Genomic DNA, 13,913 nt, shown 5'->3' with positions numbered 1-13,913 from the left:
AAAGTGTACCACTTCTTCTCATCCACAATACCCCTTATTTACCTGAATGATCCTCCTTTGCACAAGTGGGGCATACATTGTGTTAATGGGTATACTTGTGATAGCAGGTATTGCTCCCCTATGCTGCCCTACCTCCCACTTATTCTGGGATATTATCTACATTTTTGAGGCGGTTGGTAAAATACATAGAGCGCAATATAAAAGGTCATTTTTTTCTTTTGGGCAGGTACATTTAAAAACTAACTCAGCTCTTGCAATAACCAGTGTTGTTACTTGTTACATGTAACAGTGTTAGATAATTAAATTACACAATAAATGTAACTGTAATCCGTTAGTTACTGAGAAAAAAATGTGTCATTAAATTACAGCTACTTATGAAAATGTTGATGATTACAAAGGGAGTTACATCTGAAGTCAGACCTTTAAGATTTTGCTCAGGATGAGGCTTTTTTCCTCATTTTTTAATATCAAACATGTAACTCAATAAATATTGCTGTTTTAAATGATTTGAAATCAATATTTGTATTCATATTTTGGACATAAATAATGACGTGGTCTTACTTGGAGCACACATGGACTTAAATGGTGTCACATCAATTGAGCCCATATGCTTTTGACTTTTTTCACAAAATACTTTATATTCCAAAATCTACATGAACTAATGAAACATTTTCAAATGAGAGATACATCTTGCTTTATAAGAAATGATACCCCTTATAAATCATGTCAGCATTCATGAAAAACACCTGAGCTAGGTGGGCTTAATAGGTACAAAGTTGAAAACACTTGTTAGAATATTAGAAAATGAATAAAAAAAGTAATCAAATGTAATAAATTACATTACTTTAATTAAGTAACTGAAATAGTTACATTATTTATTACATTTTAAATAGAGTAACTAGTAATCTATAACCTATTGCCTTTTCAAAGTAACCTTCCCAATCCAGGTAATAACATTTGTTGTTTACAAATATAACACATGTTGGTCTCAACAGTTTTAATACTGTAAGTTTAGCTGACGACCCTAATGTCAATCAAAAGTCAGCAAGATGTATGTCAAATTCAGCTTGAAGTGAGTAATATGATACAATTAGTTAAACAGCTGCCTCCTTTTAACCTGAACGTAGTCAGCGTCAAATCTGCTTATGAATGTCCGTGCTGTCTGTGCTGTGTGGCTGTATAGCTGTGGTGCTGCAGACTGTGTATTTCCTCTGAGCCTCTCAGTGCCTGTGTGCCTGACCCATACACTCTCTCGCTCCATGTTAGGGACACACGAAGCCGAGGGCTCATCTCTCGCGAGGAACGGCGCCGTTATCGGAATCTCTACAAACAACACGAGAATTCATCATTCACACGGTAATATAACCCAATCTTACACGGCTGCATGTGTCGTGTGCCAGCAATGGGGGATAGAAGCTGTATCGAAATCATATTTTATAGTTATTTCTTCTAACAGTTTAAGATTCTTGGCACTATATTTAGGCGGCCTTTAGGCCCTACTAGCATGCTAACCACCACGCTAGCTTGAACAGCAACTCCTTTGCAGCAGCTTTAGCGCGCAAGCTTGCAAATCCGACTTCATAACGTCAGCTAACGTTAGCTTTTTTGTTCAGGCTAAGTTAGTTAGCCGATACAAAATGGACCGATTAGTCGTCATGCAACTTAAAGCATGTTGGTTTGGATACATTCAAATGATATTTATTTGTTTATTTTATTTTACAATACTTAACATCGTCATGAAATGCCTAGCCAGGCTAGCAAGGCTTGAGCTAACGCTACATACACTGTGATGATAACGTTATAGTCATAGCAGCTTAGAGGGTAATATTTGCTATCTTAAGTAGATAAACTGGATTTTCTTAACAGGTATAACTTTACGCTATTATTAGCTTATTGCTTAGCTTACACCAAACGCCGAACAATAGATAATATTGTCCGTCTCTTAAATGTTAGCTCTTACATGCTGTTTTTGCAATTGAAATTTTCATTGTGGATATTGATAAGAAATGAAAAACCCTATATTTTACCCATCTATTTATTATTAAAGAGAGTTTTGCCCATGAATGTAAAACCAGAGTTATGAACGCAGATGAAGACCTTTCCCTCCTCATACACTTAAGTCATTGTTAACATCACACTTCCTGTGTTTGTATCTTGGTGATGACATCTCCCCTTGTACATGACTTTGAAAATGCATTTCTGTTGGAGTATAGAAAGAAAAAAGCATCCTTACATTTGCAGCAATTTTCCTTAATATATAAACATGGGTTTTGGGTTGTGTTGAACAGTCAATGTAAGTCAATAAGACTTCTCCCCTCGCACTCCTCAGTATTAGTCTTAAATAAAATACATGGGTGCACATTTTTATAATGGCCTTTGAATGTTACCTCCATTTTTTTAAAGGTGTAAAGTAAAACTTTCACTCTTGCTTTAAATGGGTTTTTGTATTCATGTAGACTTAACTGCATAACAAATATAAAAGACAGAAACCTTTGTTGGATGAAGTGCACATAATAAGAAATGTATAGATCCTAACCAAATGTTCAACAAAGGTTCAAAAAATAGTGTTATTGGCAAATGTGATAAGGCACACAGCAGCTCACAAGTCTAGAATATTATAGACAACACAGAGGCCTAACTATTGCATTACATAGAGCGCAAAAGATTTATATTGGCTTGATAGACAGATGATCAGCAAGAGGAAAGAATAATACAAATATGTGGGCACAGTGATTTGTGTAATAACCTTATTAATTAGGTTGGTCTCAGGAGAGTTGGATGCATATTGTATTTCAATCAGTCACTAGCTTGTGTACCAGTCTCCCTCTGCCTCTTGTGTTTTGTTTGTAATCTTTTGTAGTGTTTAGTAATTGTAGCTGTAGTGGTCATAATAAATGTATTTGTAACTAAAAGTGAAGTTTGTGGTGTTTTCTTGTGCTTGGTGTTTGCTTGAGCCTCTTAACCTTAAAAGACCTACACATTTGTAAAACCATAACTAAGACTAATATCATAACTATATGCTAATAACAATCAAAATTTTAAATGACCTCGTGTGGCCATCAAGAAAGAGTAGCTCCCTCGTATTATACATATCATAGTATGAGTTATGCTGCACAATAATTAAACATTTCCCCTTAAAATCATAATACTATTTGAGTGCATGAATTCCTACAACCATTTGCACATTACATTAAATTACATTTTTAATGTAGGAATTCATATAGTCTACCTCTAGTGATGTTTAGAGTGTAGTTGTCAAATAGATCATTTTTACATCAGTGTGACATATTGACACATTGTCTTGTTCAGAATATACCTGATTCCTGTAAGAAACAAGTGAAAGGCAGTTTAGTTCAGTTTGACAAACAAAGTGCATTGTCTTCATTAATCCAGAGATACCTACAGCCACAAGAATATTTTACACTCACTATAAAGAGATATATTTTTTGTCTTATTAACCAAGATTTGCTATTATTATTTCAGCTGTGAACAATGTCTGAGCAAGAATTGGATGACATTGTGCAGATAACAGTGGAGGACTTTAACCAGGATGACCGTTCAGGTAAGTTTCCCTTGAAGCAGTATGAAAATAGGATTTTTCAGATCAGATTTAATGCATGCATAGACAATTGCTGGATATCAACATTCTCTTCTCTTCTCTTCTCTTCTCTTCTCTTCTCTTCTCTTCTCTTCTCTTCTCTTCTCTTCTCTTCTCTTCTCTGTGCCAGTAATGCTTAAGTGCCATATTAGGCAAGTGTGGCACCATTAAACATTTAAATTAGGTTAAGTGTGCTCTGTGCAACTGCATTATGTAAAATCTCTATAATAAATCGGCAATGTCATATTGGGATTTGGATACTGTTGCCTCTGATTAGAGAACAAATAGAGGCTCAATCTGGATTTCCCAGTGAAATCTAATAAGAAGACTGTCATGTGGTGTTTTCATAGTGTCTCTAATTGATTCATAGCAGACATGCTGGACAATCATGAAGATGATGAAGAAAGGCCTCCAAAGAAAAAGATGAAATTAAGCAACAGCCAGGAGAGTAACAACAACCAAGACATATCTTTTATTAAGGTACTTTATCTCTGTAAAATGAACATAATCTAAAAGTCATATATTTTTGTATATTTTATGAGTGTTCATAACTTACACATATATATCTGATTTTCTGGCCTTCCAGAACTTGTTGGTCTCATTCAGTGCATCAATCAGCCAGCGACTGGAGGGAATTGAATCAAAGTTATTGGCTTTGGATGCCACTTGTAAAGCCCTTGGACGCAAACTGGACAGCATGGTGCCTTGTGGCAAAAGTCCTATCCAGGTCCCAATGGTTGCAGGGTCACCTCAGGGGGCCACTCAAACTTGGAACAAAGTGCGGTGGTAAGAGACAAGTGTTTGCTCAAAAGTACATTTTCCATCAGTCAAATATTGTTCTTCATTAAGGCTCAGAGTGCAATCCAAAGGAGATAAAGGGCGCACTCACACTAGGGCCAGTTGTTCCGTACCGTGCTGAACACAAATGCCTCCCCTGTCCCCCGCTGGCCTGCACTCACATTACCTCAAACCCAAGTGTACTCAAGCACGGTTGCCTCCGACACATACGTTGCGCAAAAGCATAGGCAGACAGTTTACTCTCATAAAACATGCACAGGTGTGCGTACTCGGTACTGCGTACTGCACGGTACACTTGCACTCACACTAGCCAAATAATCTGGACTTTAGGGGGCAAACGTGCTTGGGCACGGTACGATTGCCTAGTGTGAGTGCGCCCTAATACGCATCTTCAGGCCAAAGTAGGCGTTGTCTTTTGTCATGCTGAGAATGACAAAGCTGTATCGTGATTACAGGAGGAAGCAGAACCACATTACTCACTGTAAGCTTATTTTAGACTGTGCAAAGCATGCATACAGGGGAATATGTTTTTCAAATGCCAACATGTTTACCAATTTGTTTTGAACTTTCCCTCAGTGTTGTGCCACAAACAAATGTGATCGTGAGCAGTGAACCTCCAAAGGCATCCAGTCAGGAAGACACCCCACTGGAGAATCTGCTCAGCAAGTGAGTGGCACAAATTCACACTTTATGCCTTGTGTGTGTGCAAATCCTTTCTGACACAGCACCTCATAAGAATGTTAGGGGTTATTATTGGAAGACAGTAATCAAATATACCCCACTCATTACTTAATCATTACTGTGGCCACTGCCAGGGTCTTGTATGTGTGTTAGACCTACTGCAACTTTTGTTTTTTTGTAGCACGGTGGCTAAGAGGCGACAGAACACAATCCTGGTAAAGGTGCCAGGCCCTGAGGAGAGTCAGGAGGAACAGGAGAGTGGCTCAGAAGCCAGCGACTGTGTGTCCAATGGTGGCCATTCCAGCAATGCGCAAAACGGCCAAAATGTCACGCTCATCACACTCAACTCAGAGGGTATGACTTCACACTGCTGGTACATACATATAAGCACATGTGTATGTTTTTGCTCTTGTTTCCTTTTAGGCTGTAAGTAGAGAGAAAATAATATGTTGACTATATTGAAGACAAGTTTGGATTTCCTTTAAGGGCCACCTCACTGATTTTAAGCCTTATTCCGCACACCATTGCACACTTATGTTAGTATTTCCTATATTTACTTGGAAGCCAATCATTGTCACAAATCTTGAAGAGCACTATTTTAGTTAATTAATTAGTTAATTTATGTTTTATTGGTTTCAAAATTGTATTTTTTCCGCAAAGGGAATCATTACAGACTTATGGTCCAAATCTTTCCAGTGAGGTAAAAGAAATACAAGCCTTAAATCTTTACTTCAACACCAACACCAACAGCAAACCTCCCTTTGCTTTATTTAGACTGACTTCTCAATTGACGTGACTTCTTAACACTAGCAAGGTCACCCATCTACTAGGAACAGTGGTGTGCAGCAAGATTGACTGTGACAACTCTGCAAACCAGAAGACAGTTGTAATTGATTACTGATGTAATTACTCTACATTTTATTTAGATCTCCAAACAAATTCTTTTGATTGTTTTGTTATGTTTGGACTTATTTAATGTGGCTAATGTATGCCACATATTCAGTGGAAAGCTGAGTGTGACATGTTCATGTCTGTAATCTGTCTCAGACTGTACTGACAAAGTGGTCATTCATGTTTTCAGTAGTTTTGCTCAGCGGATCTTCGTGAGCTTGAGGGAGAATACTTCTATTCTAATTATGCAAACCTAAACTACGTCCATAATGTTGTAATATTTGCTGCAGTTGTTGGTTGGGTTGTTTTCAATGGCCTTGGGACATTTTTGGTTATGTTCAAAGGCAAAGTATTGTTCATTTATTTGCTGCTTGTGGGTTACCATGATAAAATTGTATTAGTCAGCATTAGCTAGATGTTACCATGTGTTATTCAGAGTAGTGTGTCTCACGCTTTGTTTGTGTGTTTGTTTGTGTGGTGGACCTAACAGCTTACATACGCTGTAAGCAAACAGCCAAACCACATATTCTGTTTTTTAATATCTTTAATAACAACACCATTTTCCCTGTAATTCAGCCACTTCTCCTTTACTACCACATGGGTGTGCTATTGTATTACATGATTTATCTCCGTGGCAATGTACCAGTGTAGTATTTATCAACCTGGGAATCAAGAGCATTTTATAGAGTGGATATATTTTGCTTTCCTTCAGTGAAGTAAGGTTATGTAGAATTTTCACAATGCCTCAGATCTTAACATTATTAACTGAAAGAGAGCTGTGTTTGAATTACTGTTCCTCACATTTTCTCCAGATGATTACCCAGGGGGCACCTGGTTGGGGGATGAGAACAACCCAGAGATGCGAGTTCGGTGCCCAGTGTCTCCCGCTGACATGCTCCATATCACCACAAACTGCCGCACTGCAGAGAAAATGGCACTGACACTGTTGGACTACCTGTTCCATAGGGAGGTCCAGGCCATGTCAAACCTCTCTGGGCAGGGAAAACACGGCAAGAAGCAGCTGGATCCGCTCATGATCTATGGCATTCGCTGTAAGTCTCACAGAGCTGACATCATAACCATTGATGACCAGTCAGTTAAATGCCAACTGTTTTACTTTGTAATACTGAGGGTTTTTTTTTTCCAAGTGTAGGTACGCCTGGTGGTAAATATTCTATAACAGGCCGATTTACAAAGTGTCTTTTTTGTGCCAGTTACTGGCACTGACACACACACCCTTAAGGCTTTGAAGTGAATCCAACAAACATATCCTTTATAGACAATGCACAGGTGGTACATTTAACTCCTCCAACATATCTTCATGTTAAGTGTTTCAGAGGTGTCAGAACTTGCCAGTGTGTGATGACTTAATTGGCAAAATGACCCAGTAGTCACTGCCAAGGCAGCATCTAGTAACCACAGATTATATCACGTTGATTATATGATACCTACATATCTTAAAGTATCCTAATAAGTTTCACTCAGGCAGGGTTTAAATTCTCTCCCCCTTACAGCATTGAATGAATGAATTCTTGGAGACCTTCCTAAATTTCATCCCCATGCCATTACAAAGCACCATCAAATTGAACACAGAAATAGACTTCAGTCTGTATTCCCAAAGCGGGTTACAACAACATGCATTCATCATTGTACACAGCACAAGCAATAATGTGCAACACATTTTATAACATACCAGAGTCTAAATGACAAGCACATGTCTGGTGGAAAGTTCCTAATGTAAAGGGAGGCTGTGTTAGCTATAGCCTGTCCTTCAGAGTTCACACTGACCCCCTGCAGGAGGTTTTACTCAGTTACCTGTATTATCTCTCAGCAGTGTGGGTGTGTGCAGTTATGTAGGTTCAACCTAACATATAAGGTATGCGGGAGATGGAGCAGGGCCAGCTGACTTTAGGGTGACTCATTCTGCCTGCTTAAAAAAAGTAAAAAGAATGAAGGAACACCTGCCTTGCCTGCCCGTACACGACCCATCAGGTGTGAAAGGGCTGCCATGTGCTGCCTCCTGACTATCCACAGATACCCCTCAGCTTGCCCTCTGTCTCGTTTTCTAGCCCCAGGTTTGAGCCGTTTTGTTAATTTATGTGAAAATTGGCTGTCAAGTTGCTCATCCGCTTGGAAGAGTTTACAACACTGTGGTAGATAGTCACCAATACAGCTGCAACCAGTCTCACCTGCACATGTCTTTAGAGAGGGAGGGATGAGGGATAAGCGCAGGCCTGTGTTGACGCTGCTTTTCAAAGAAGAGAAGTAAACAGAATCTGGACAGTTGTTTCCTTCCTTTTTTATTGTTTCAAGTGTATATATATCGAGATGAATTGGCCCTATTGCAAACACATTGTCCAGCGGGCAGCTTAATTATTGTTTCCTCACTAAAGCTGAAAGCAGACTAGTTAGTTTCCTGCAGGACTGAAACACAAAAGAGCAGGTGAGGTAAAGGACAAAGTAGGGCCCAAAATTGTCCAAAAATGATTAGTCCAATCATTCCTTCTAAAAAGATTAGGTCAAAATCTAGTGTATGGATTAACCGTACATTGTTGTGCAAATTTATAGGTGATTTGTTAGAGGGATAGTCAGTGGTAGTGTGATTAAATGTGAATAGTGTGAATAATTCTTTGATACAAAATGTTTATGTGGAGGCTGTGGTTGATATTCTAAATGAAAGTTTTGACAGGAGGCTCATCTCTGCCCATTTTTCTGAAGTTACATCAAGCGCACCAACACAAAACATAGATTTTTACACTATTTTTATTTTCTGTTCCACAATGGCGAGAAAGAAAATCAAGTCCTTTTTATAAATGTTTTAGCCTATCTGCATGTGTGAAAAAACAAATTTCTCTGCCTGCCAATCCCCACAAGATTTGTAGCTAATATAAGTGACAGTTCCCACATGGCTTTTGTTGATACATTTTTATTTGCTTGAAATTTTGTAGTGTCAAACCAAACCAAACCAAACCAAACCAAAGGGAAAATGCATAATTCGTCCACTGATTTGAACCAAAGCAAGCAGGTTGTGAAAATGCCCTTAGATTGCTCCGCGTGCAAATCATTCTCTCAGTGGCCGAGTTGTGAAGTCTGCCATTATTACCTCACAGTTTTTGAATTATTTGCCCGTTTCAGCTGCATTCCATTTTTTATCAATGAAAGTGATGTTGTATGAATCCTGCCCGTCATGCAGCGCCTTCAGTGGCCCAGGCCCATACGAGAACTTGCAACCGCATACAGTAGGGCTGCCCCCCCCCCCCCCCCCCCCACAATCAAATGTCAATCTTTACAATTTTTTAAATTTTATTTTACAAATTGCGATATGATAGACTCATTTATGACAAAGCCAACCAATACGAATTGATTAAGCATGCAGTGTGTGATAACTGTTGACCTCTCCATGTCTCTACAGGCCACTTGTTCCACAAATTTGGCATCACAGAATCAGACTGGTATCGCATCAAGCAAAGCATTGACTCAAAGTGCCGCACCGCCTGGAGACGCAAGCAGCGTGGTCAGAGTCTGGCTGTCAAGAGCTTCTCCAAGCGGACACCTCGCAGTTCAGCAACAGGTGAAGTACAGATTATTATTGTGGCATCTTCTGCACTAACACATGTATTTGTCTGTTGTGTTCTTCATTTCTGAATATATTTCTGTGCTGTGAACATAACAAATCCAGAAAAGATTAAGAATTTTCTTTAGTGCTATTTTCTGCATAAATATACATACTAAGGACAACCTATTTTCTTGAAACTACTATATATGCTTTTAGATATTAAGTATTAGTACTGCCTATTATATATGTAATGTGACTGGAGTGATTTCCAACAAGTTAAACACTAGATCATGTTTAAAAAATATATAAATCATCTTTTTAAGCTTGTTCTTATCTGAGTGTTAAGAAAACATTTCAGAATCTTTTTGTGAAATGTTTTTGGAGTCAGCGCATTAATATGTATCTCCACAGCCAGAGAAAACTATTACCTACCAGGCACGACTCTTGCAACTCTTCATCAACTGATAATGTTGCCATGTTTCAGTGGTTGTTTTCTATTCAAACATGATGTGCAGTTGTAAGAATCAACTGCAGAGCCTGTAAAGAGCTATCTTCTGCTATTTCTTTATCGCAAGGGTCAGTGACACCACCTCTGGTTTTTAGTTTCTCTTGGTTTCAGTTGAACAACATGTGACATCACTTTGCTCCAAGTTATGAAGGTCATTCACTTTGTGCTTTTGGAACAAATTACGCATTGGTTTAGCTTTGTTTAATGAATGTGAAGTGGCGCCCAGTCACTATTAAAGGAATGTATGTAAGTGCTTATTTTATGCAAACATGAAGAAAGTTCTGAAGTCCCAAACTTTGAAAGCCAAAACATACTTCTGGTTGTGCCCAAAATTGAATATGAATAGCTACCCACAAGTAAAGCAATTTCTATAAAACACAACTGGTACTCCATCTAAAGGCTTACCACTAGTGTTACACATCTGCAAATTGATTTTGGATTGGTCAGTATTGGCATGACCGGTGAACTACTCAGTTGCGTCATTTACATTAGGGATTGACCAATATAGTTTTTTAAAGGGATAATTCGGGTTTTTTGACATGAAGTTTTATGACATCCTCACCATCAGTGTAGTGCATCAGCAGTGGCTTTTCCCTTACTGTGTCCTGTGAGCGGAGTTCTGGCCCGCTTTCGGTGTTGAAGAAAGTAGTTCCGGCTAGTTTCTGGGGTCACAAAGATAAAGTGTTTTGCTTCAAAAAACAATATGTGTTCAAAAGAGTAATACATTTGCATCACAAAACCGTTGTCTGTAATTTACATGCACATCTTTCTCATCAGTTGGTTGCATTGCTCAAAAGTACTGAATGCCAAAAGTTTACTTTTTTATCTTTCAGTTCCTCTTATTACTTTTATTCAAGAAAATGACTATATGCAAGTATTCAGTTAACACATTGAACTCAGATGCATCCTCACTTATTACCTAGGTTATATGAAAGCTATTTCAAGAGCCTAAATGCAGATTCAGTGTGTATTGCTGCAGATGGTTCTAATCTGCACACAATGCCTGCTGTCCTTCCTTCCCTGTGAGCCATCACCTCTCACCTCTGTCCAAGGAAAGTAAGACTGCAGGGGAAACCCAAATATCCTGTGAGCATACACTAGGGGTGGATTTTTAGGCCCTGCCTTTTCAGGCCACACACACCCCAGAGTGTACAACACAAACACAACAGTTCAGATGGTGCATGTACAAACATGCAAAGACACACACCAAACAATCATTCCCTCCTTAATCAGATTACATGTTAATGGACTGGAAACAGGCAATTCTTCTGCTTTAAAACCATTATTTATCAGTGAACCAGCTCATAGAGCTCAGACCAAAACTGTAGTTTCCACAAGCCACCTGGCTCTTGCTTCCTCTTCTGGCAAACAACTGTACTGAGGATTATTTACGTAGTGCAGTACATAGCAGTAATTCCAAAAGATGGGAGACAGCCTTGTATTTCAAAGCAACATAACACAAAACAGAACTTTTGAGGTGTATGTGATATGTCCATTTAAGCTACTTTTCCAGATTTTAAAAGTGCTAAAAAAGCACTCTTACACTTTCCACTCTGCAACTGCAGGAAGGTTTGTTACGAGAAATTACCACAAATTCTTTCAGTCTTCACTTTTCCCAGATGGTCTATTTATTGCTGCACATTTTGACATCTCACAGGAGAAGGTGTGATTTTGTTTATTTTGTAGCCTGTGGTGTAGACATCACCATCACTGAGCGCTCTGCTGTCTTTGAGCACTGTGTCTTGATGTCTTTGGGGTAGTGTGGTGCTGTAGTGGGTGATGTGATGGATCCATGCTGGGGTTTCTGACTGCTGGTGTGATAGCGAGTGTTTAAACTAAGGCCTAGAGTTTGTGTTTGGCCGCTAGACCATCAGTATGTTTGGATGTCTAGCTGGATAGTCCTTGTTGTGTATTTAGGCATTTGATAAAGTATAAACATGCCATCATGCAGCAGATGGCTTGGGAATTAGCCAGGCTTTTACAAGACATTACTCAGGCCCCTTGTATGATCATGTGTGGGCGTGTGTAGGTTGTGTGTCTGTCTGTGTCATCCTCGATCACACTGTAAACATGAGCACACCAATGACAACACTGTTTGTCCTCCTAACCAGAGGGAGGCATGGCGGAAGAAACGGCCCACATTGAGACTGCCAACCAGCAGACCTTGCACTACACGCTGGCCAATCAGCAGGTCCAGTTCCACCGTATTGGCGAGGACGGACAAGTTCAGGTGGTGAGTGTCAGATGTTTCATCCTTTGATCTTTATCTGCATCCAGTTTTATCTGTACACAAACACTCAACAAATTATCCTCACTTGACTTTTTAAAGATCTTTTCTTTGTCTTTCATGGGTTTTCTTTGCAGTGGACTCATATGATGGTCCCATAGAGCAGGGTTTGTAATGTGTGAGGACAGATAACACCACCCACCACAATGACACATACAGCAGAAATAAATGAAGGAGTGGCAGCCGATGCTCAGGGATGGATGACCTTGTACAGCTGCTGTGGTCAAAGGTCACAATCAGGCCCACTACAGCATTATGGGTGGGCGGGCTAACAGGAAGTGACTGGGGCTATTTAATCTTGTCTTCCCTGTGGCTCTGAATTACTTAAAGGGCCTAAAGTATGTCGAAAATCCATACTGCACACTAACTCTAAGCAGGTGTTCACACTTGGCAGGTGACGAAATTAGTCGAAGTATACTTATATGCTTATATATATGAAATTAGTCTAAATTAGAAAGTATACTCAAAACAGTTGATATGCATCCTTAAAAGTACTAGAAGTTTTGAGTGTGCTGTTGGTGTATAGTATCTGCCTCAATGTAGTGAGAAAAAGGAAACAGAGGAATTACTCACAGCTGAAAAAAAAGAAGAAAATAATAGTGAATGGTGGCAAAATAGCTCAAGAACAACTCAGAAAAGAAAAAGAAAATAACTATTAAAGTTTTCAAAATGGTGTGGTTTATTTCTTGTATACTAAATAGATATACAATGAAGATTAGTATATATTATATACTATATAAAATTAGTATGGAATAACGTCAGTTTTAGGTAGCAAGAGACAGACTGGTCAGTCAATCAAACTCTATGGTCTGGTGAAGGTCTCAAACATCAGTTTTTTAAAGTTTCATTGTGTCTGTGGGATTTATCAAACTAGTACCGGTACTTAAAATGCCAAGTTGTAGTTCAAAGTTCGCCATGGAGGGTGACAAGAAAGGCACCTTGACTCATTCTTGCTTAGTTAAACAGCCAGTGACAGATACACACGTGCTGAGAGAAAGTGTGTGTGTTTCATGAAGAAATTGAATCAGATTTTCTTGCCTGAGTGCAAAAGTCAGTTTTACCAACTTAAAAACAATGAATTGTGATTATAACACACAATTGAACAGTTAGAGGAGCTGCTGCAAGGCTCCACCGGCAGTCATTGGTGCACTCACTACATGTAATGCTGGTGGTACAAAGCTACTACACGATTTACTTCTGCTGTTAATAGGTTGCTACATGATGCACTGGTTTAATGGTTCTGATGATAGGAGCATTTCTGAGAAAGGAACAAACAGGCAATAAAAGATGGAAGGCAGACAGGCAGGAAGAACAGTTAGGGAGAACATGGAGGAGTGGGAGAGAACAATTGTCAGGAGTCCAGTAAGCATTATTATCCTCCTGATACTCTGCAGAGTATTAAAGGGTGCAGCTGAGCCTTAAATTTATGAGTGCTTCTAATATAGCACAAGAAATCAAATGCACTTACTCCCAGTGAGTAAGCTTTGCAACCATTTTCTGATAACTGCTAAACAAAATTTCTATCTATCTATCTATCTATCTGTCTATCTATCTGTCTGTCTGTCTGTCTGTCATCAGCATGCTAAGACTGCTC

At 39.0% G+C, this 13,913-nt stretch overlaps 1 protein-coding gene across 3 annotated transcripts in view; it reads left to right on the top strand.

The window, feature by feature from the left end:
• The first annotated feature begins 1,279 nt into the window (after window positions 1-1,279).
• banp (BTG3 associated nuclear protein) overlaps window positions 1,280-13,913 on the top strand; it is a 35,744-nt gene continuing 23,110 nt past the window's right edge. Inside the window, exons 1-9 of one of the 3 annotated variants that reach the window (XM_053318806.1) lie at window positions 1,280-1,356; window positions 3,484-3,562; window positions 3,972-4,078; window positions 4,185-4,384; window positions 4,973-5,062; window positions 5,259-5,431; window positions 6,781-7,020; window positions 9,381-9,539; window positions 12,144-12,265. In XM_053318806.1, the coding sequence (XP_053174781.1) occupies window positions 3,493-3,562; window positions 3,972-4,078; window positions 4,185-4,384; window positions 4,973-5,062; window positions 5,259-5,431; window positions 6,781-7,020; window positions 9,381-9,539; window positions 12,144-12,265 (1,161 nt within the window). In that variant the 5' untranslated portion in view covers window positions 1,280-1,356; window positions 3,484-3,492. Of the gene's footprint in view, window positions 1,357-3,483; window positions 3,563-3,948; window positions 4,079-4,184; window positions 4,385-4,972; window positions 5,063-5,258; window positions 5,432-6,780; window positions 7,021-9,380; window positions 9,540-12,143; window positions 12,266-13,913 lie in introns of those variants that run through there. The other 2 variants (XM_053318805.1, XM_053318807.1) reach the window with 2 other exon arrangements.

The sequence above is a fragment of the Scomber japonicus genome, chromosome 5 (genome assembly GCF_027409825.1).
Source record: "Scomber japonicus isolate fScoJap1 chromosome 5, fScoJap1.pri, whole genome shotgun sequence".
Taxonomy (NCBI): Eukaryota; Metazoa; Chordata; class Actinopteri; order Scombriformes; family Scombridae; genus Scomber; species Scomber japonicus.
The sequence above is the reverse complement of the archived record's forward strand: the minus strand, read 5'-3'. Positions and strand labels throughout refer to the sequence as shown.